The sequence below is a fragment of the Pangasianodon hypophthalmus genome, chromosome 6, assembly GCF_027358585.1.
Source record: "Pangasianodon hypophthalmus isolate fPanHyp1 chromosome 6, fPanHyp1.pri, whole genome shotgun sequence".
NCBI classification, from domain to species: Eukaryota; Metazoa; Chordata; class Actinopteri; order Siluriformes; family Pangasiidae; genus Pangasianodon; species Pangasianodon hypophthalmus.
This window is the reverse complement of record NC_069715.1, coordinates 24,599,451-24,613,063: the sequence shown is the minus strand read 5'-3', so window position 1 is coordinate 24,613,063 and position 13,613 is coordinate 24,599,451. Positions and strand designations below refer to the sequence as shown.

The following is a 13,613-nucleotide window of genomic DNA, read 5'->3' as shown; positions in this document are numbered from 1 at the left end:
AACATCTAACTTGTGGAATGTTCCAAATATTTCATAGGGGTGAATTCAGCAAGGTTGAGTCAGTGTTGGGGGACAAAATGTACATTTTTCATAAACTATAATGGATGCTGCATTGGAATGGATGTTTCAAACATGAGGTGTTACATGGATTCACGCATTATGTGAGAGTTTTGAAGTATTTTAATGATTATATTTCAAGGTAAAGTGCAGTTATAGTGGGATCAGACCAGCAAAAATACAGATTTTGTAGGTTTTATTAATGCTTTAAGTTCTTTATCTGAAACACACACACAGATTGTTGTTGTTGTCAAATTTTACCTTTACATACATATTTGTAATTGGGACACAAATGGCATCCCATACATTGAATCACCCGAATAGTAAGTGAAGATGATTGGACTGGTGTTGTGGTCTTATTATTGACTACAACGATAAATGCACACACTGAAGCATCTTATGATGAGTCTGTTTGATACACAACTCTGTTTGATATGGATCGTTGGGCTTGCAGAAGTGGTTTTCTGTATGAAAAGATACTAGGAAACTGAAGCCAGACCGGTAGTGAGGTGTGTTGGTGCGAGGAGTGTGTAAAGCATGCCAGGGCACACACACACAGCTGATTAATCCTTCAGAATTGTAACCCTATCATGTACACATGTGTGGCTGTGTGTGGGTGTTTTGGGAGGTCAAGGCATGTACAGACATATCTGCTCTCTACTGATTTTTTTTAATTGTGTGTGTGAGCACACCTACTCTGTGTTGCCCTGCTGAACCAGAGTAACACGTTCTCTGTGATCTAAGTGCAGTCAGTGTGTGACTCACTTTATGAATTACACTCTTTATAGTTTGTGGTTTTTTTAGTTCTTATTTTGTGAACATGTCACTGTTTTCTTTTTTTTTTTTTTTAATACACACTTGCATTGTTTATTTAAGTTATTCTTTTTTCGTGCATTATGTAGAGGTATTCACTGATTAGGAGACCTTTTGTTCTTGTTTTTTTTAACTGATTTCCACATAGCACTCCTCACATTATTTACAGAAGGAGCTCCGCAGGAGAGTAATGCAGCGTACAGAGTGTACTTCTGACCCAGATTTCAGTCTGCTAAAGTAATATTCTCTTTTTTTGTCCACTTGTTTGTTATGCTAACATGGTAGCTTGCCCACATACCTGCATACACAAACTGAAATGGTTGGAAGAGTGTTCCTCAAACAGAATTAAATAGAGTTGAATAGAGATTGGGTTGCTAGTACACACACACACACACACCTTAATTTCCTTGGAGGACCTTTTAATGCAGCTAATGAATGCTATGCTACACCTAAATCTGATACTAAGCTTAACCTCAGTAATGAATAGGAAACCTTCTGAGGTTTCATTTCCAAACATCTGGATTTAATGAGTGTGTATTGCATTAATGCCTCACACACACTCAATTTGGGACAAAAGAGTAACACATTTATGTTGACATTCATGTAAACACATGGCCTTGGTGTGCATCTTTGCTAGACTCTGTGAATTAGATCAAAAGCATGAAGATGCCTGATGTGTGTGTCATCAGTGTGTGTCAGACTTTTGTTCCCTCTAGTTGCTCGCATCAGGTTCAAGTCCTTAATGCGAATTTTGACCCAACCCTCATGCCTGAAGACATAGCACCTGAACATCGACTCATAAACACAGTTAACTCTCTCTGAGTGTGTGTGTGTATCCAGGGTGTTCTCTTTATATCCAAGTATTTCTCTTTTTGCCTTATAACATAATATAGTGTACATCCTGGTTGTGGTCTTTACACACCAAAACTGATGTGTTTTATTTTAGCAAATGGCAAAAAATGAATATGATCAGTTTTTATATCATCTATATGGTTGGATTATATTCTACCTCACATGTAAGTTGCATTGGATAAAAGCATCTGCCACACAAATGAATGCAAATATAACACTCATGCCATTGTGTGTATGTGTGTGTGTGTGTGTGTGTGTGTGCGCGCGCAGGTTCAGCTCGGCCCAGCGCGCTCTCCAGCCGTACGAAACTCATGTGACTCTTGATGGATCCAGTGGAGATTCCTCATCCGGCTTCACCAGCCAGGAGAGCACTATGGAGCGCAGCAAGACAGGTACACACACACGCACCTCATTTTACACACATCAGACCTGGGTTTTTCAGCAGTTTTTCAACAGTGGGTTTGTTCATTTGTTCTGCCCTCTGGTGGTGAAATGGCGGAACTGCAGCTGTCTGGTAGTTTGGTTTGCTTTATTCATACAGGCTTTTGTCAAACAAAATAGTTATAAAAGGATGACATGTTTCCTGAACTTTCTAAAATTCAGTTTGAGACTTTGAAGGAAGTTATGCCAGTATTATTTCTAAAAGATATTAATTTCTTTTTCCAAAAGAAACTTGGCTCTACCATTGAAGGCAAAATTCTTTTTTTTTCCTTTTACATGCTGCACTTTTGATTGCAGTATTTTATTTTGCCTTAGGCTGCTTTCTCATTTATTAGTCTGTTTGAGTAGGTTGATTGTTTTCTGTTTGGTTTAATTTGGTTTCACACTGTACACATGAATTGTATCCAGTGAATAGAATGATGCTGATTAATTCATATTTAATTTGCCTATAATAAAATATTTAATAGTGCTTATTTGTGGTAAATTGTGTGTGGGTGTGTGTGTGGACTTGCTATAAATGATTCAGATTCTGTGTAGTGATCTGTGTTAATTAATCTTCATGTCCGTGTGTGTGTGTGTGTGTGTGTGTGTGTGTGTGTGTGTGTGTGTGTGTGTCACAGAGCCCATGTGGCATGTTGCAGCCTTGTCGCGGAGTGCAACCGGGGGTGGAGCTCAGAGGCGACAGGCTCGTCAGGATTTGCAGGGAAAGGACTCGCCAAACCGACACTCAAAGGTGAGAGGTCTTTCCTGTTACCATAGAAACCAGATTCTGTTTCAAATCACCATGTTCTATAATAATATATGACCCTTTGCCCTCTTTTCTACTTCTGCAGTCATGTCTGTAAGATAACTGAATGGAAATGAACTATTTATTTTCACAGTTGCAAAGGTTTCATTGAATTTTTTTGTCTCTCTCTGTCTGTCCGTCTCTCTCAGGGCGAGACACAGTACTCCAGCCACTCCAGCAGTAACACTCTTTCCAGTAACGCCTCCAGCAGCCACAGTGACGAGCGCTGGTTTGACACAATGGGCGCTAGCACCTCTGGTGCCCTCAGCGACCCCTGTGACCCTTGTGATCCCTGTGACCCCGACCCCATGGGGAAAGGAGGCTCCAGCGACAGTGGCATCGACGCCTCAACTCTGTACGCACCCACCTCCAGCAGCAAATCAAGCAAACTGAGCCGGAGTCACACAGGGACGCCCCATAAGAGTTTTCACTCTTCAGCCACCTACAGCGGCCTGCATGAGCTCCCTGCCCCTACAGCCAGAGTCGGGGAGGGGCACCGGCGAGAGTCATCACCTGTCATAACCGCCTCAGCCAATCAGAGCAAGAATTACCGCACGCGTACCTTCCCTCCTCCTGGCTCAGCCAGCACAGACAACTTCAAACCCAGGTGAGCAAGAAGAACCATTAAATCTTCATGTTGGTATATTGCTCATTTCATACTCAGGTATGTGCTGTTACTATAACAACCAGACAAACTAATTAGAGTTAGGCACTTGTAATTTGCAATATACACTGATGTGCTGTAATGTCATATGGAGCAGAAGATAAATCTAGTAAAAGTTAAGTGAAGTACACAACGGTTATAGAGAAACAAGACATCTTTCATCAGCTTTGTTTTTGAGGCTGTAGGGGGTGAACAACTGCAGATGTTTTAAAAGGTTGAAATATATATGTGGTGTGTGTGTGTGTGTGTGTGTATATATAGAGCCTGCTACACCCCTCAAGGCTTCAAGACCCCAGCTGTGCCTGATAAGCCCCGGCCTTTCCGATCCTCCACGGCCACGCCCACTTCAGGTTCAGCTCAGCTGTCCACCTCTGCCCCCAAATCCTTATATAGTAAAAACAAGCAGGGTGCATGGCAGCAGGAAGAGAGCAGCACAGCCACTATGACCTCAACCTCCAGCAGCACAGACAGCAACAGCAGCAAGTATGTGTGTGTGTTTGTGTGTGTGTGTGTAAAATTGTTTTATGTTGTGAGAGGTTATTAACTGTCATTACTGGTCAGTTATTTATGTCTGTGTGTGTGTGTGTGTGTGCGCATGTGCGTGTGCAGGCAGGTGGACTTGAACAGTAAGAACGTGTTTGGTCAGCCGCGTCTGAGGGCCTCTCTGAGGGACCTGCGTTCTCCTCGCCGTCCGACACAAAAGAGCACTATTGAGGACGACCTGAAGAAACTCATCATCATGGACACACCAGCCGACACACCACAAGAATCTGTAAGTACACACAAAAGGGTATGGTGCATTTCTGCCTCACCGATTATGCTGTGCACCTCTGACATAAATTTATTAATTGTATGTTAGCTAAGTGCAGTCTTTTTTAAAATGGCAACTGGTAAAACTGCTAAAATCACATTCACATGAAAGAAACAGCACATTTATTATATCACTGTCGTGTGTGTGTGTTTAGTCTCCTCGGAAGACCCTTCAGCGGACCTTCTCAGATGAGAGTTTATGTAGTGGGCGGAGAGACTCGAGCTTTGCCAGCACGCCGCTGTTTGATGGACAGGCACCACCCAGCGACCTGCTCTTCACCAGTACACTGCCCACCCGTCGCCATGGCAGCAGCACCAACCATGGCGTCCTCTTACCCAATAAGAAAGGTGCATATCTCACATACACTAGAATTTCAGTGGTTTTATTTGTCATAGTAATAGTTTTTGTTAATGCAAATTTAATAACATTATTTTTTTTTATATTTAAGATATTTTGGGAGTAACTACAAATGATATTTTACAAACTATAAGCACTCACCTAAATTCTGTGAAGCTACATGTTATGCTCCCTAATAAAAATTAATTAGACTGAATCAAAAGGGAATCAGCCACATCACACTGAATCAAACAGGTCACATCACACTGAATCAAACAGGTCACATAACACTGAATCAAACAGGTCACATAACACTGAATCAAACGGGTCACATCACACTGAATCAAACAGGTCACTTAACACTGAATCAAACAGGTCACATAACACTGAATCAAACGGGTCACATCACACTGAATCAAACAGGTCACTTAACACTGAATCAAACAGGTCACATAACACTGAATCAAACAGGTCACTTAACACTGAATCAAACGGGAAGCGTTCACATTACACTGAATCAAAAGGGTAGCGTTCACATTACACTGAATCAAACGGGAAGCGTTCACATTACACTGAATCAAAAGGGTAGCGTTCACATTACACTGAATCAAACGGGAAGCGTTCACATTACACTGAATCAAAAGGGTAGCGTTCACATTACACTGAATCAAAAGGGAAGCGTTCACATTACACTGAATCAAAAGGGAATTGTTTATATCCCACTGAATCAAAAGGGAACCATTCACCTCGGCTCATGAGTGACTCGTATTCTGAGAATATTACTAATTCTTGAATAGCTTGATGCTGACTCCTGTGTGTGTGTGTGTGTGTGTGTGTTTGTTTTTGTCTGTCTTCAGTGCCATTGTCTGCATCAGAGCTGTCTCTTACGGAGGTGAGGGATAAAGTGCCCCCCTTGCGCAGACTCGACCCCGGTCTCATGCCCCTTCCTGACACGGCAAGCGGTCTCGAGTGGTCGAGTCTCGTCAACGCTGCCAAGGCCTACGAAGGTGAGACATGTCTGAGAGAGAACAGACAGAACACATTTGAGGTTGTCTGACTTGCTTTTTGAATTTGCCGTGTTGGACTAACTATACATGAACTATCACTTGATTTGAAGTTTGCACTTGTAATGAAGGAGTAGAAGACATTTTTTTTCTAAATTACACTAAATGAGATTTAAGGAATTTACTTTAGGTTCAAACACGGTCATGTGATCACCAAGCTTAGAACATTCCGTATTTTCATAGCATTCACAACTGTTTTTGTTTTTTTTTTAATGTAGCTGGATACATGGAGGTTCGAGTGGCCACTTAACTAGATTACATCTTGCTATCATTTCAGTAACAATGTTATGTTTAAGCTTTTCTTACTGAATTTAAAAAACTGAATGCATAGCAAAACCGTTTGCATGCTGCCAGCTGCATGTTTGTTTACTCTGTTGCCCATCAGTCTGTAGGATGAGGATACAAAATATTCCCAAGAGAACCTATCGTACACTACACAGTCACCTGGGCTTTCTTCTGCCTACACACGCAGAAGGTGCCATTTGTACTCAGGAGACACGACTCCAGCTGAAATATGATACACTGGCTGGGAGTTTAGCAGCATGGCAGCTGTTTAGGCCGCCATCTTTTAGGATTCTGGAACATGTATGAAGGAGATGTATTTTAGCAGTAACCTAGGCTTGTGTGTGTTTTCACAGTGCAAAGAGCAGTTTCTCTCTTCTCGCTGTCTGAGCCTCATGCTGGAGGAGCTGAACTGAGACCTGTGATAAGTCCAGTTCCTTTTCACACACCACAGACCCCCCGCACTACACCCACCTTCAGCAGGTAATGAGGCACTAAAGACATGGAGTAGTATGACCTTTTATGTGTATATGTGGGCAATTATATGCAAATGTTTACCTTAACATGGAAAAATAAAGTTATAGGCAGAGGAAGAATTGCTTAAATTGCCCAGGAATATTTTTTTCAAAGGGTTAACTCCTCTTAGATGGCTTAGTCCAATTATACAAAAGTTTAACACAGTGCAGAAGTCACTTTTTTCATTTAAAACAAAGACTTTCTTGACACATCTGTAAAACAAACTAATTCAGGGAATGTTATGTATGAGCTTAGTGATGTCATAAAATAAGCTCCACAGCACTGGACCAGTCACATCTGAGATTAGAAGATGACATGATACGTGGAAACCTTTAGCTACACAACTTGCATGCTAATCTATCAAGCTAGTTAGCTTACTTGTCAGTGTTAGTGAATCAAAATAATTATTAGGGTATTTGTTTTGATTGTTTGGTTTCTGTTAAATAAATAGCTAAGAATATGATTATGCTAATGTAAGAGACAAAACGATAATGTTTACTAAAGTAAAGCATTATAGATGTTCTGGCTAATTTATTAATCAAAATAATTTTTTTGTTCATGGATACTTCAACGTTTAGTTAATGGTTTGTGTTTTGGAAATGAAAGTGTGTATTTAAAATGTCATTAATAGATATAAATATAGTTACTGATGTTACTATTAAGACCACTGGTAAGTTCTGACTGGTTTTCTCTCACTGTCCGTCCGTCTGTCCGTCTGTCTCTCTGTCTGTTAGTGATGAGGTTCCTGGAGACCTGTCAGGCCGGCTGTACCACCTGGAGGTCATGTTAAAGCAGCTGAATAATGATCTGGAGAAGGTGAGCACTTGCAATACTCACACAAAATTGTCACACAGGCTTTATCTTAGAGTCACTGTATTAATTCTCCTCTCTCTCTCTCTCTCTCTCTCTCTCTCTCAGGAGAAGCAGGATAAGGTGGCTTTGCTGGCTGAGATGGCTCACCTGAGGGAGAACAACCAGCGTCTGCAGGAGGAGTCTCACTCCGCTAGCGAGCAGCTGCGCAAGTTCAGCCAGCTCCTCTCCTCCACATCAGACAGGAAGTGAACTCTGACTCACTCTCTATGAGGAGAGAAAGCTAAAACCAGAGGCAGCAGTTAGAACAAGGGAGGTGATGGATGACTCCCATACCCGAGCTGCTCACACACGGCATGATGCCCACACTGCCCTTCACCTCACCTCTCTCCACACAAGACTGAACTCTGAGACTGAGAAGGATAAGAGAGGAACAAGGAAGGAAAGCAGAGAGAGGAAACACAAGAAATTAACACACCTTTGAGTCACTTTGGGACCTCAGATCTTTAACTGGAAGAGGAAAAAACATATGGCATCTCTATTTTTTAGAACTCATGCCAAGCAAGTCCCAACCCCTTGTATGGGAGCATCATGAATACATTCCCTTCACAGCTATTTTCCCAACTATTGCTTTATTTTTGTAATGGACAAGTCTTAACAGACACGCGGACACCAAACTTGAGCCAGTTGAACTGAGAGATCAGATCGTACAGTTTGCATTCAGAGAGGCCTATTACTGTACATGCAGCTCTTCAGCCAAAAAGAGAGGGACTGTGGTCCTGCGCTGAGACTACACTTCCCAGCATGCAGCACTGTAGAGCGTGCCAAGGGAAAACATGGTACTGTAGTTTTGAAGTGAGGTACAATTCTCTTGGACTGACCCACAGATTCATATATATATATATATATATATATATATATATATATATATATATATATATATATATATTTACAGGTACATGGAATGCAAGAAGATCAAGATATTGTAATTTAATGTTATAAACACATCGGGGTGCTACCTGAACCAGACAGTATGTGACCCTCAGCTTAAACATTGTAGATGATCTTAAACGAATGGTTCAATGAAAGTAAATCAGCCAAGACAAGTTGTGCTTTTGTATTTTTCACTAATGTAAAAATCAAGTGATGGATGTCACTTCCATATTTCACCCAAAATCTTTTCCATAAACACATGCCCTTCTTCATATACTCATTGCAGATGTCATTAGGCCACGTGTAAATGTTCAGATAAAGGATTTTCTCTCAAATAGAAGACATAGTCAGTGCTTACACAGTTAAGACCAAAGTGGCTGAACTGGAAAACAGTGATTCTGGTTTTCCAGTGAGCTGCCCTCATTGTTTGATTTATTTTTACAGATTTCTGTAAGTGACACTATGTAGTGATACTGACCTTATACCTTGATTGACCTTGATTTCTCAATTGGTCAGATGGTGTTGATTAATTTTCTATAACAGTAGCTCTGACAGTAGTGCTGGCTGAAAGGCACATGACAGTTTTATATTAATGTGCTCATTCTAATACATTATGGTTTATCTTATAACAACTTATTGACAGACCTAAGGTGGACACTCCACCTTAGGAAAATAGGAAAAATAATCAGTGATTGGGGAAGTGATAGGATCATCATGCCACCTGGTCGTTGATTATCTTCCTATAACAGCACGTATATCGTTATTATATATTTTACATAAATTCTGTGTAAATTTACTGCAGAACTTGATGCAGGGTTTTTTTGTTTTGTTTTGTTTTTTTTAATCTCTGAATTTGATCATTTTGCCAATTCCCACCCACTAGCTAGCTCTCCCCTATCACACCACAGCTACCAAAAAGAGAAGGTGAAGACATGAAGCCAGCTGTCACAGGGCAGCTGAGCATTAGGAGGAAAGCGCTATCTGCCCTCTTCCGCATACATGAGCTCACAGATGCTCTTGATCGTCTAGTGTCACGGAGAGAGAGTATGCCATCCCTCTCACCCGGACAGCATGACCAACTGTGCTCTCTCAAACTCCCAGTATACAGTTTGAGGCATGTTTATGGAAAGAGTCTTGGGTGAAAAAGACTTGCATTACTTGGTTGCAGTGTAAGTCCAGTGCAAAACTAAATATCTTTCGGCTGATCGGCTACATTTTCGCCGAACCATTCCTTTAATGACAGTCATATCTAAGCTAAGACATCATGACATCATGTACTGCAGGTCCTGTTCTCACAGTGCTGGTTTCTACGTTACCCAGGTGACATCCTTCTGTGCACCGTGGTTAGTGAGTATGGACAGAGTCAGTACTTCTGTTGTTCTTCATACAATATCTTCCCCATTAGTACTGCTTCTCAATGACTAGACGTGACTGTAGAAAAATAATCAGTCATCCCATCTCAGTCTCCAGTCATCCACGTGGTGTTCTGCAGGAATCAAACACGGAGACAGATCTCTTCTTAAAGCATCACCGCCGCTACTGTTAAACAGAATTACTGTAAAACACAGGACCAATTAGAGCGACTGCTCCTAGAACTGTGATGCTCATCTCAATTTTCCCCTTCCAATGCTTTGGCATTGCACTGTGTGTAAACTCTGGCTTCTTCGTCGAATCGAGACACTGTACGTCTGTATGCAACTGAGACACAACAGCGCCTGCGCTTGTGAGGCACGGCGCCTTCCACACATAATATATTTTTCTATTTACCTCTCAGTTTAGGTGTATCAGGTGACACGACTGTTGGCTGTTTTTAAAACCAAGAACAAACAGATCCATGTATGGGTTATGTACTTATGCTGGTTTCCTCATCCCCTGCACTGTAAAGAGATTAGTCACCCTTCATGAGGCTTTTTTGTTAGTATTAGAGCAGTTTATACAGTTACAGTAACTAAATTAGCGAGTAGGTTTGATCCAGACCAGTTGCTCATTAGCTGTCGGTAGGTACTCTGTATATATGAGCTTTAATATGGCATAGTGAAACGACGCAACCCCGACTGTCCCTTTAATCTGGTCTAACTGGAAAACATCATCTCATCTCTCAGGAGCCACAACTCGCCCTCGACGGCCTGAACTATTTATTCTATTTATTTATGCGTCGACCAGAGGGTGGCGTTATGTTTAAATATTCTATAACCAACTAATATGGATAAACACACCGACACACACACACACACACCTGGAGAGAGCTGTTTAGACTGGAAAATTATCATACAACAGTTCAAGGAAAAATCCACCCTGAACAACTTTATAACTAACCTAGCATCTAAGATTTATTTTTTAATAAAATTCGGAGTTGCCTTTTTCAGTCTGTTTTCATGGTTTCCTACATTACCCACAATGCTGTTCAACTGCCTGCTGATTGGTGCAGTGGGATTTAGCCCTATCTTCATCCCTACCTGAAAAGATCGATGCAGCAGCACTTTAATCCTTTAGTCTATCCAGCTCAGAAAGATCGCCCTCGTCATCTCATAGATCACCAACTAGCCGAGGCAAGTCTCTGCTGTAGCTCAGCACGACTGTGTCATATAGCTGCATTGCATTCTGGAACTTTGAGTCCAACGTTTGCACCAACATCTCCTCTACTTCTGCATTGGATATTCCATTAGTATGATCTTGAACATCTCTGGGAAAAGGTGACTAATAAAAGAAGCTCTTGCTCTTTTGTTTTTAGGAGCCAACAGTGAAACATGAACGTTCTCCCTTATGTGCTGAGAATTTGTTTTCTCTTATTAAACACCATTTTAAAGTGCACTAGCAATAACAATGTCTCCCTGTGACATCAGCACGGCACACTAACTTCTCACAGGAATAAGGAAAATACAGCACCAACCATCAGATTAACAGCAGAATCACTGAACACATCACTAAACAATATAAACATATTTAATGCGTTTCAGGGTGGAGGTTTCCGTTAAATCCTAGGCAATTTAAAGTTGCAACTGTATTTTGGTGTTCTTTTTTAAATGCAACTAAACTGCACCATTTCTAAATTTCTCATCATAGACAAAATATAGAAATATGAAAGAGCCTGTTACTTGTGTAAAAATGCCCCCATTACTACTCTTTATCCTCGTCAGCCTTCTTCATCCTCACTAAACGCCAACATCAGGTCATCCTCTCCTCACCAGCTTACACGTGTGTGTGTGCTACATCAACACACACTCACGGCCTCATGCGAAGCTCTGCGTGCTGATTATACACACCATCAGCTGTCTTAATTCTTTAGTTTGTTCAAGGGTGGAGGTGTTTTTGATGTTTTCGTGTTATTTTAACTTTTAAGCTAAGTACAAGTGATCTACAGCTAGCTGAATCTGTGCACATGAATAAATCATTAAACTATAGTCCAGCTGTAAAACTTGCTGTGTCGTATGTGTAAAAATTTGGATTATTTATTTTGGATTTTTTTTTCTTCTCTATCTCTTTCTCTTTGGACACATCAGCCATTTTTCAGTGAAAAAAAAAGGAATTTTGGTTGATTTTTTTAAGTCATACGTGAGATGTTTGATTTCTGCTCTTTTGTACAATGCTCAATTTCCTCATTTTTTTTAATGATTTGTTTTAATTTTTAATTTTCTTCTTGTATGCTGCCCTTCGCAGTTTGCTTTATGCCTCGTAAAATCCGATAACTGATTAATCTTTCAGTTTCTCCTGGGAACCTCATATTGATGAGTGTACATTTAATAAGTGTAAATTATGTTTTCAATATTTTATAAAAAAAATATATATTAAAAATATTTCTGATTGAACCTTTTTGTTTGCATGTGTGTGAACATTAATGTGAACACCTACAGTGCACTTTGATGTTTGTAGGAAACAGGAACATGGTTTTTCTAAAGTCAGATTTTATTTTTCCTCACAAGAAAAACTGAGATGATTTTTTTTTTAATGTCTGATGTTAAATGAGAGCTGGACAGTCAGAGAGGAACATCCTGCCTCCATTAAAACCTTTCACTAAATTAAGATGGCTGTATGTTATCATTTCAGCGAAACTTTAGCAAAAAATAGTATTCACGAATTGACAGTGTGAAAACTGAAAGTATCAACCAGACTCATCATAATACTATACAAGTAGCCGTTTCCTCATTAATAATATATGAACGTTTCAGGGTTTACAATAAAACCTTTTATTTTTGGACAGTACTGTGCAAAAGTCTTAGGTACATGCAAAGAAATGCTGTAAAGCAAAGATGCTTTCAAAAATTATATTAAACATGTCTTCATAAAAAATACTATAAAGAGCAGTAAACAGTAGTAAACTGAACAAAATCAGTATTTGGTGTGGCAACATTTTTGCTTTTAAAGAAAAAAAAATCAGTTGTCTGATACTCTGACTGTCTCACTTGCTTCTGTTATTTGTGCGCAGCAGCCTTCATTATGTTTCTTGTCTGAAAAGTGGTCTGTTACGTAATATATTACTTTCTTTACTTACATAAATTATTTTAAATAATTTAAATAATAATTTAAATTCAGTTCTTAATTGGAAAAATTTAAATTTTTGGTTGGAAAAGTACTATTTGGAAATAATAAATGTTTTTGTATTCACTCAACAATGCAGAAGTCATAAACATCTATAACCAAATTTGTACTAAAACAAAAAAAAAACAGGGTGCCTAAGACTTTTACTCAGTACTGTACATAATTCATTCGGCAGTCGTGACCTAATGGATAGAGAGTCGGGTGTGTGTGTGTGTTCACTACTGTGTGTGTGCACTTGGATGGGTTAAATGCAGAGCACAAATTCTGAGTGTGGGTCACCACTTGGCCACACTTCACGTCACTTCAGAAACATAAGCATTACTGTAGCTTCTTCACATTGAGACATCTAGACGCGGACATCCAGTTTCTAATTAGAACAAAAGTATTATCAGTATCAGTATTATCAGTACTATCATCAGTTTCATGTTTCTAAGTTCCCTGTGCACATCAATCTCTGGAGTGCTACTACCTCCACTTCATGTCTGGATGCATCACACCACCCCAGTGTTGATTATTTTCCCAGAACTTCACACCCTGTCGTGTTTAATTCTTTCTGTTCTTCGTGTTCATAGTATTGAGAAACCATGAGCCACGTTAGTAAGCAGACATGAGATTTACAGCAAGTTGAATGGAAAATATTTCACTGCCAATACTCCAAAATTGTAAACTATAAATAACCCCTTGGATATTTTTAGGACTTTTAATGTATGT

General features: G+C 40.0%; 1 protein-coding gene across 1 annotated transcript in view; it reads left to right on the top strand.

Moving 5' to 3' along the window:
- Positions 1-12,172, top strand: part of sipa1l3 (signal-induced proliferation-associated 1 like 3) — a 94,671-nt gene extending 82,499 nt beyond the window's left edge. The window contains exons 13-22 of the mRNA XM_026913529.3: positions 1,993-2,114; positions 2,784-2,896; positions 3,100-3,557; positions 3,876-4,097; positions 4,224-4,386; positions 4,580-4,772; positions 5,619-5,768; positions 6,464-6,590; positions 7,358-7,439; positions 7,542-12,172. Coding sequence (XP_026769330.3) covers positions 1,993-2,114; positions 2,784-2,896; positions 3,100-3,557; positions 3,876-4,097; positions 4,224-4,386; positions 4,580-4,772; positions 5,619-5,768; positions 6,464-6,590; positions 7,358-7,439; positions 7,542-7,685 — 1,774 coding nt within the window. The 3' untranslated portion in view covers positions 7,686-12,172. The remainder of the gene's footprint in view (positions 1-1,992; positions 2,115-2,783; positions 2,897-3,099; positions 3,558-3,875; positions 4,098-4,223; positions 4,387-4,579; positions 4,773-5,618; positions 5,769-6,463; positions 6,591-7,357; positions 7,440-7,541) is intronic.
- The last annotated feature ends 1,441 nt before the right edge of the window (positions 12,173-13,613 follow it).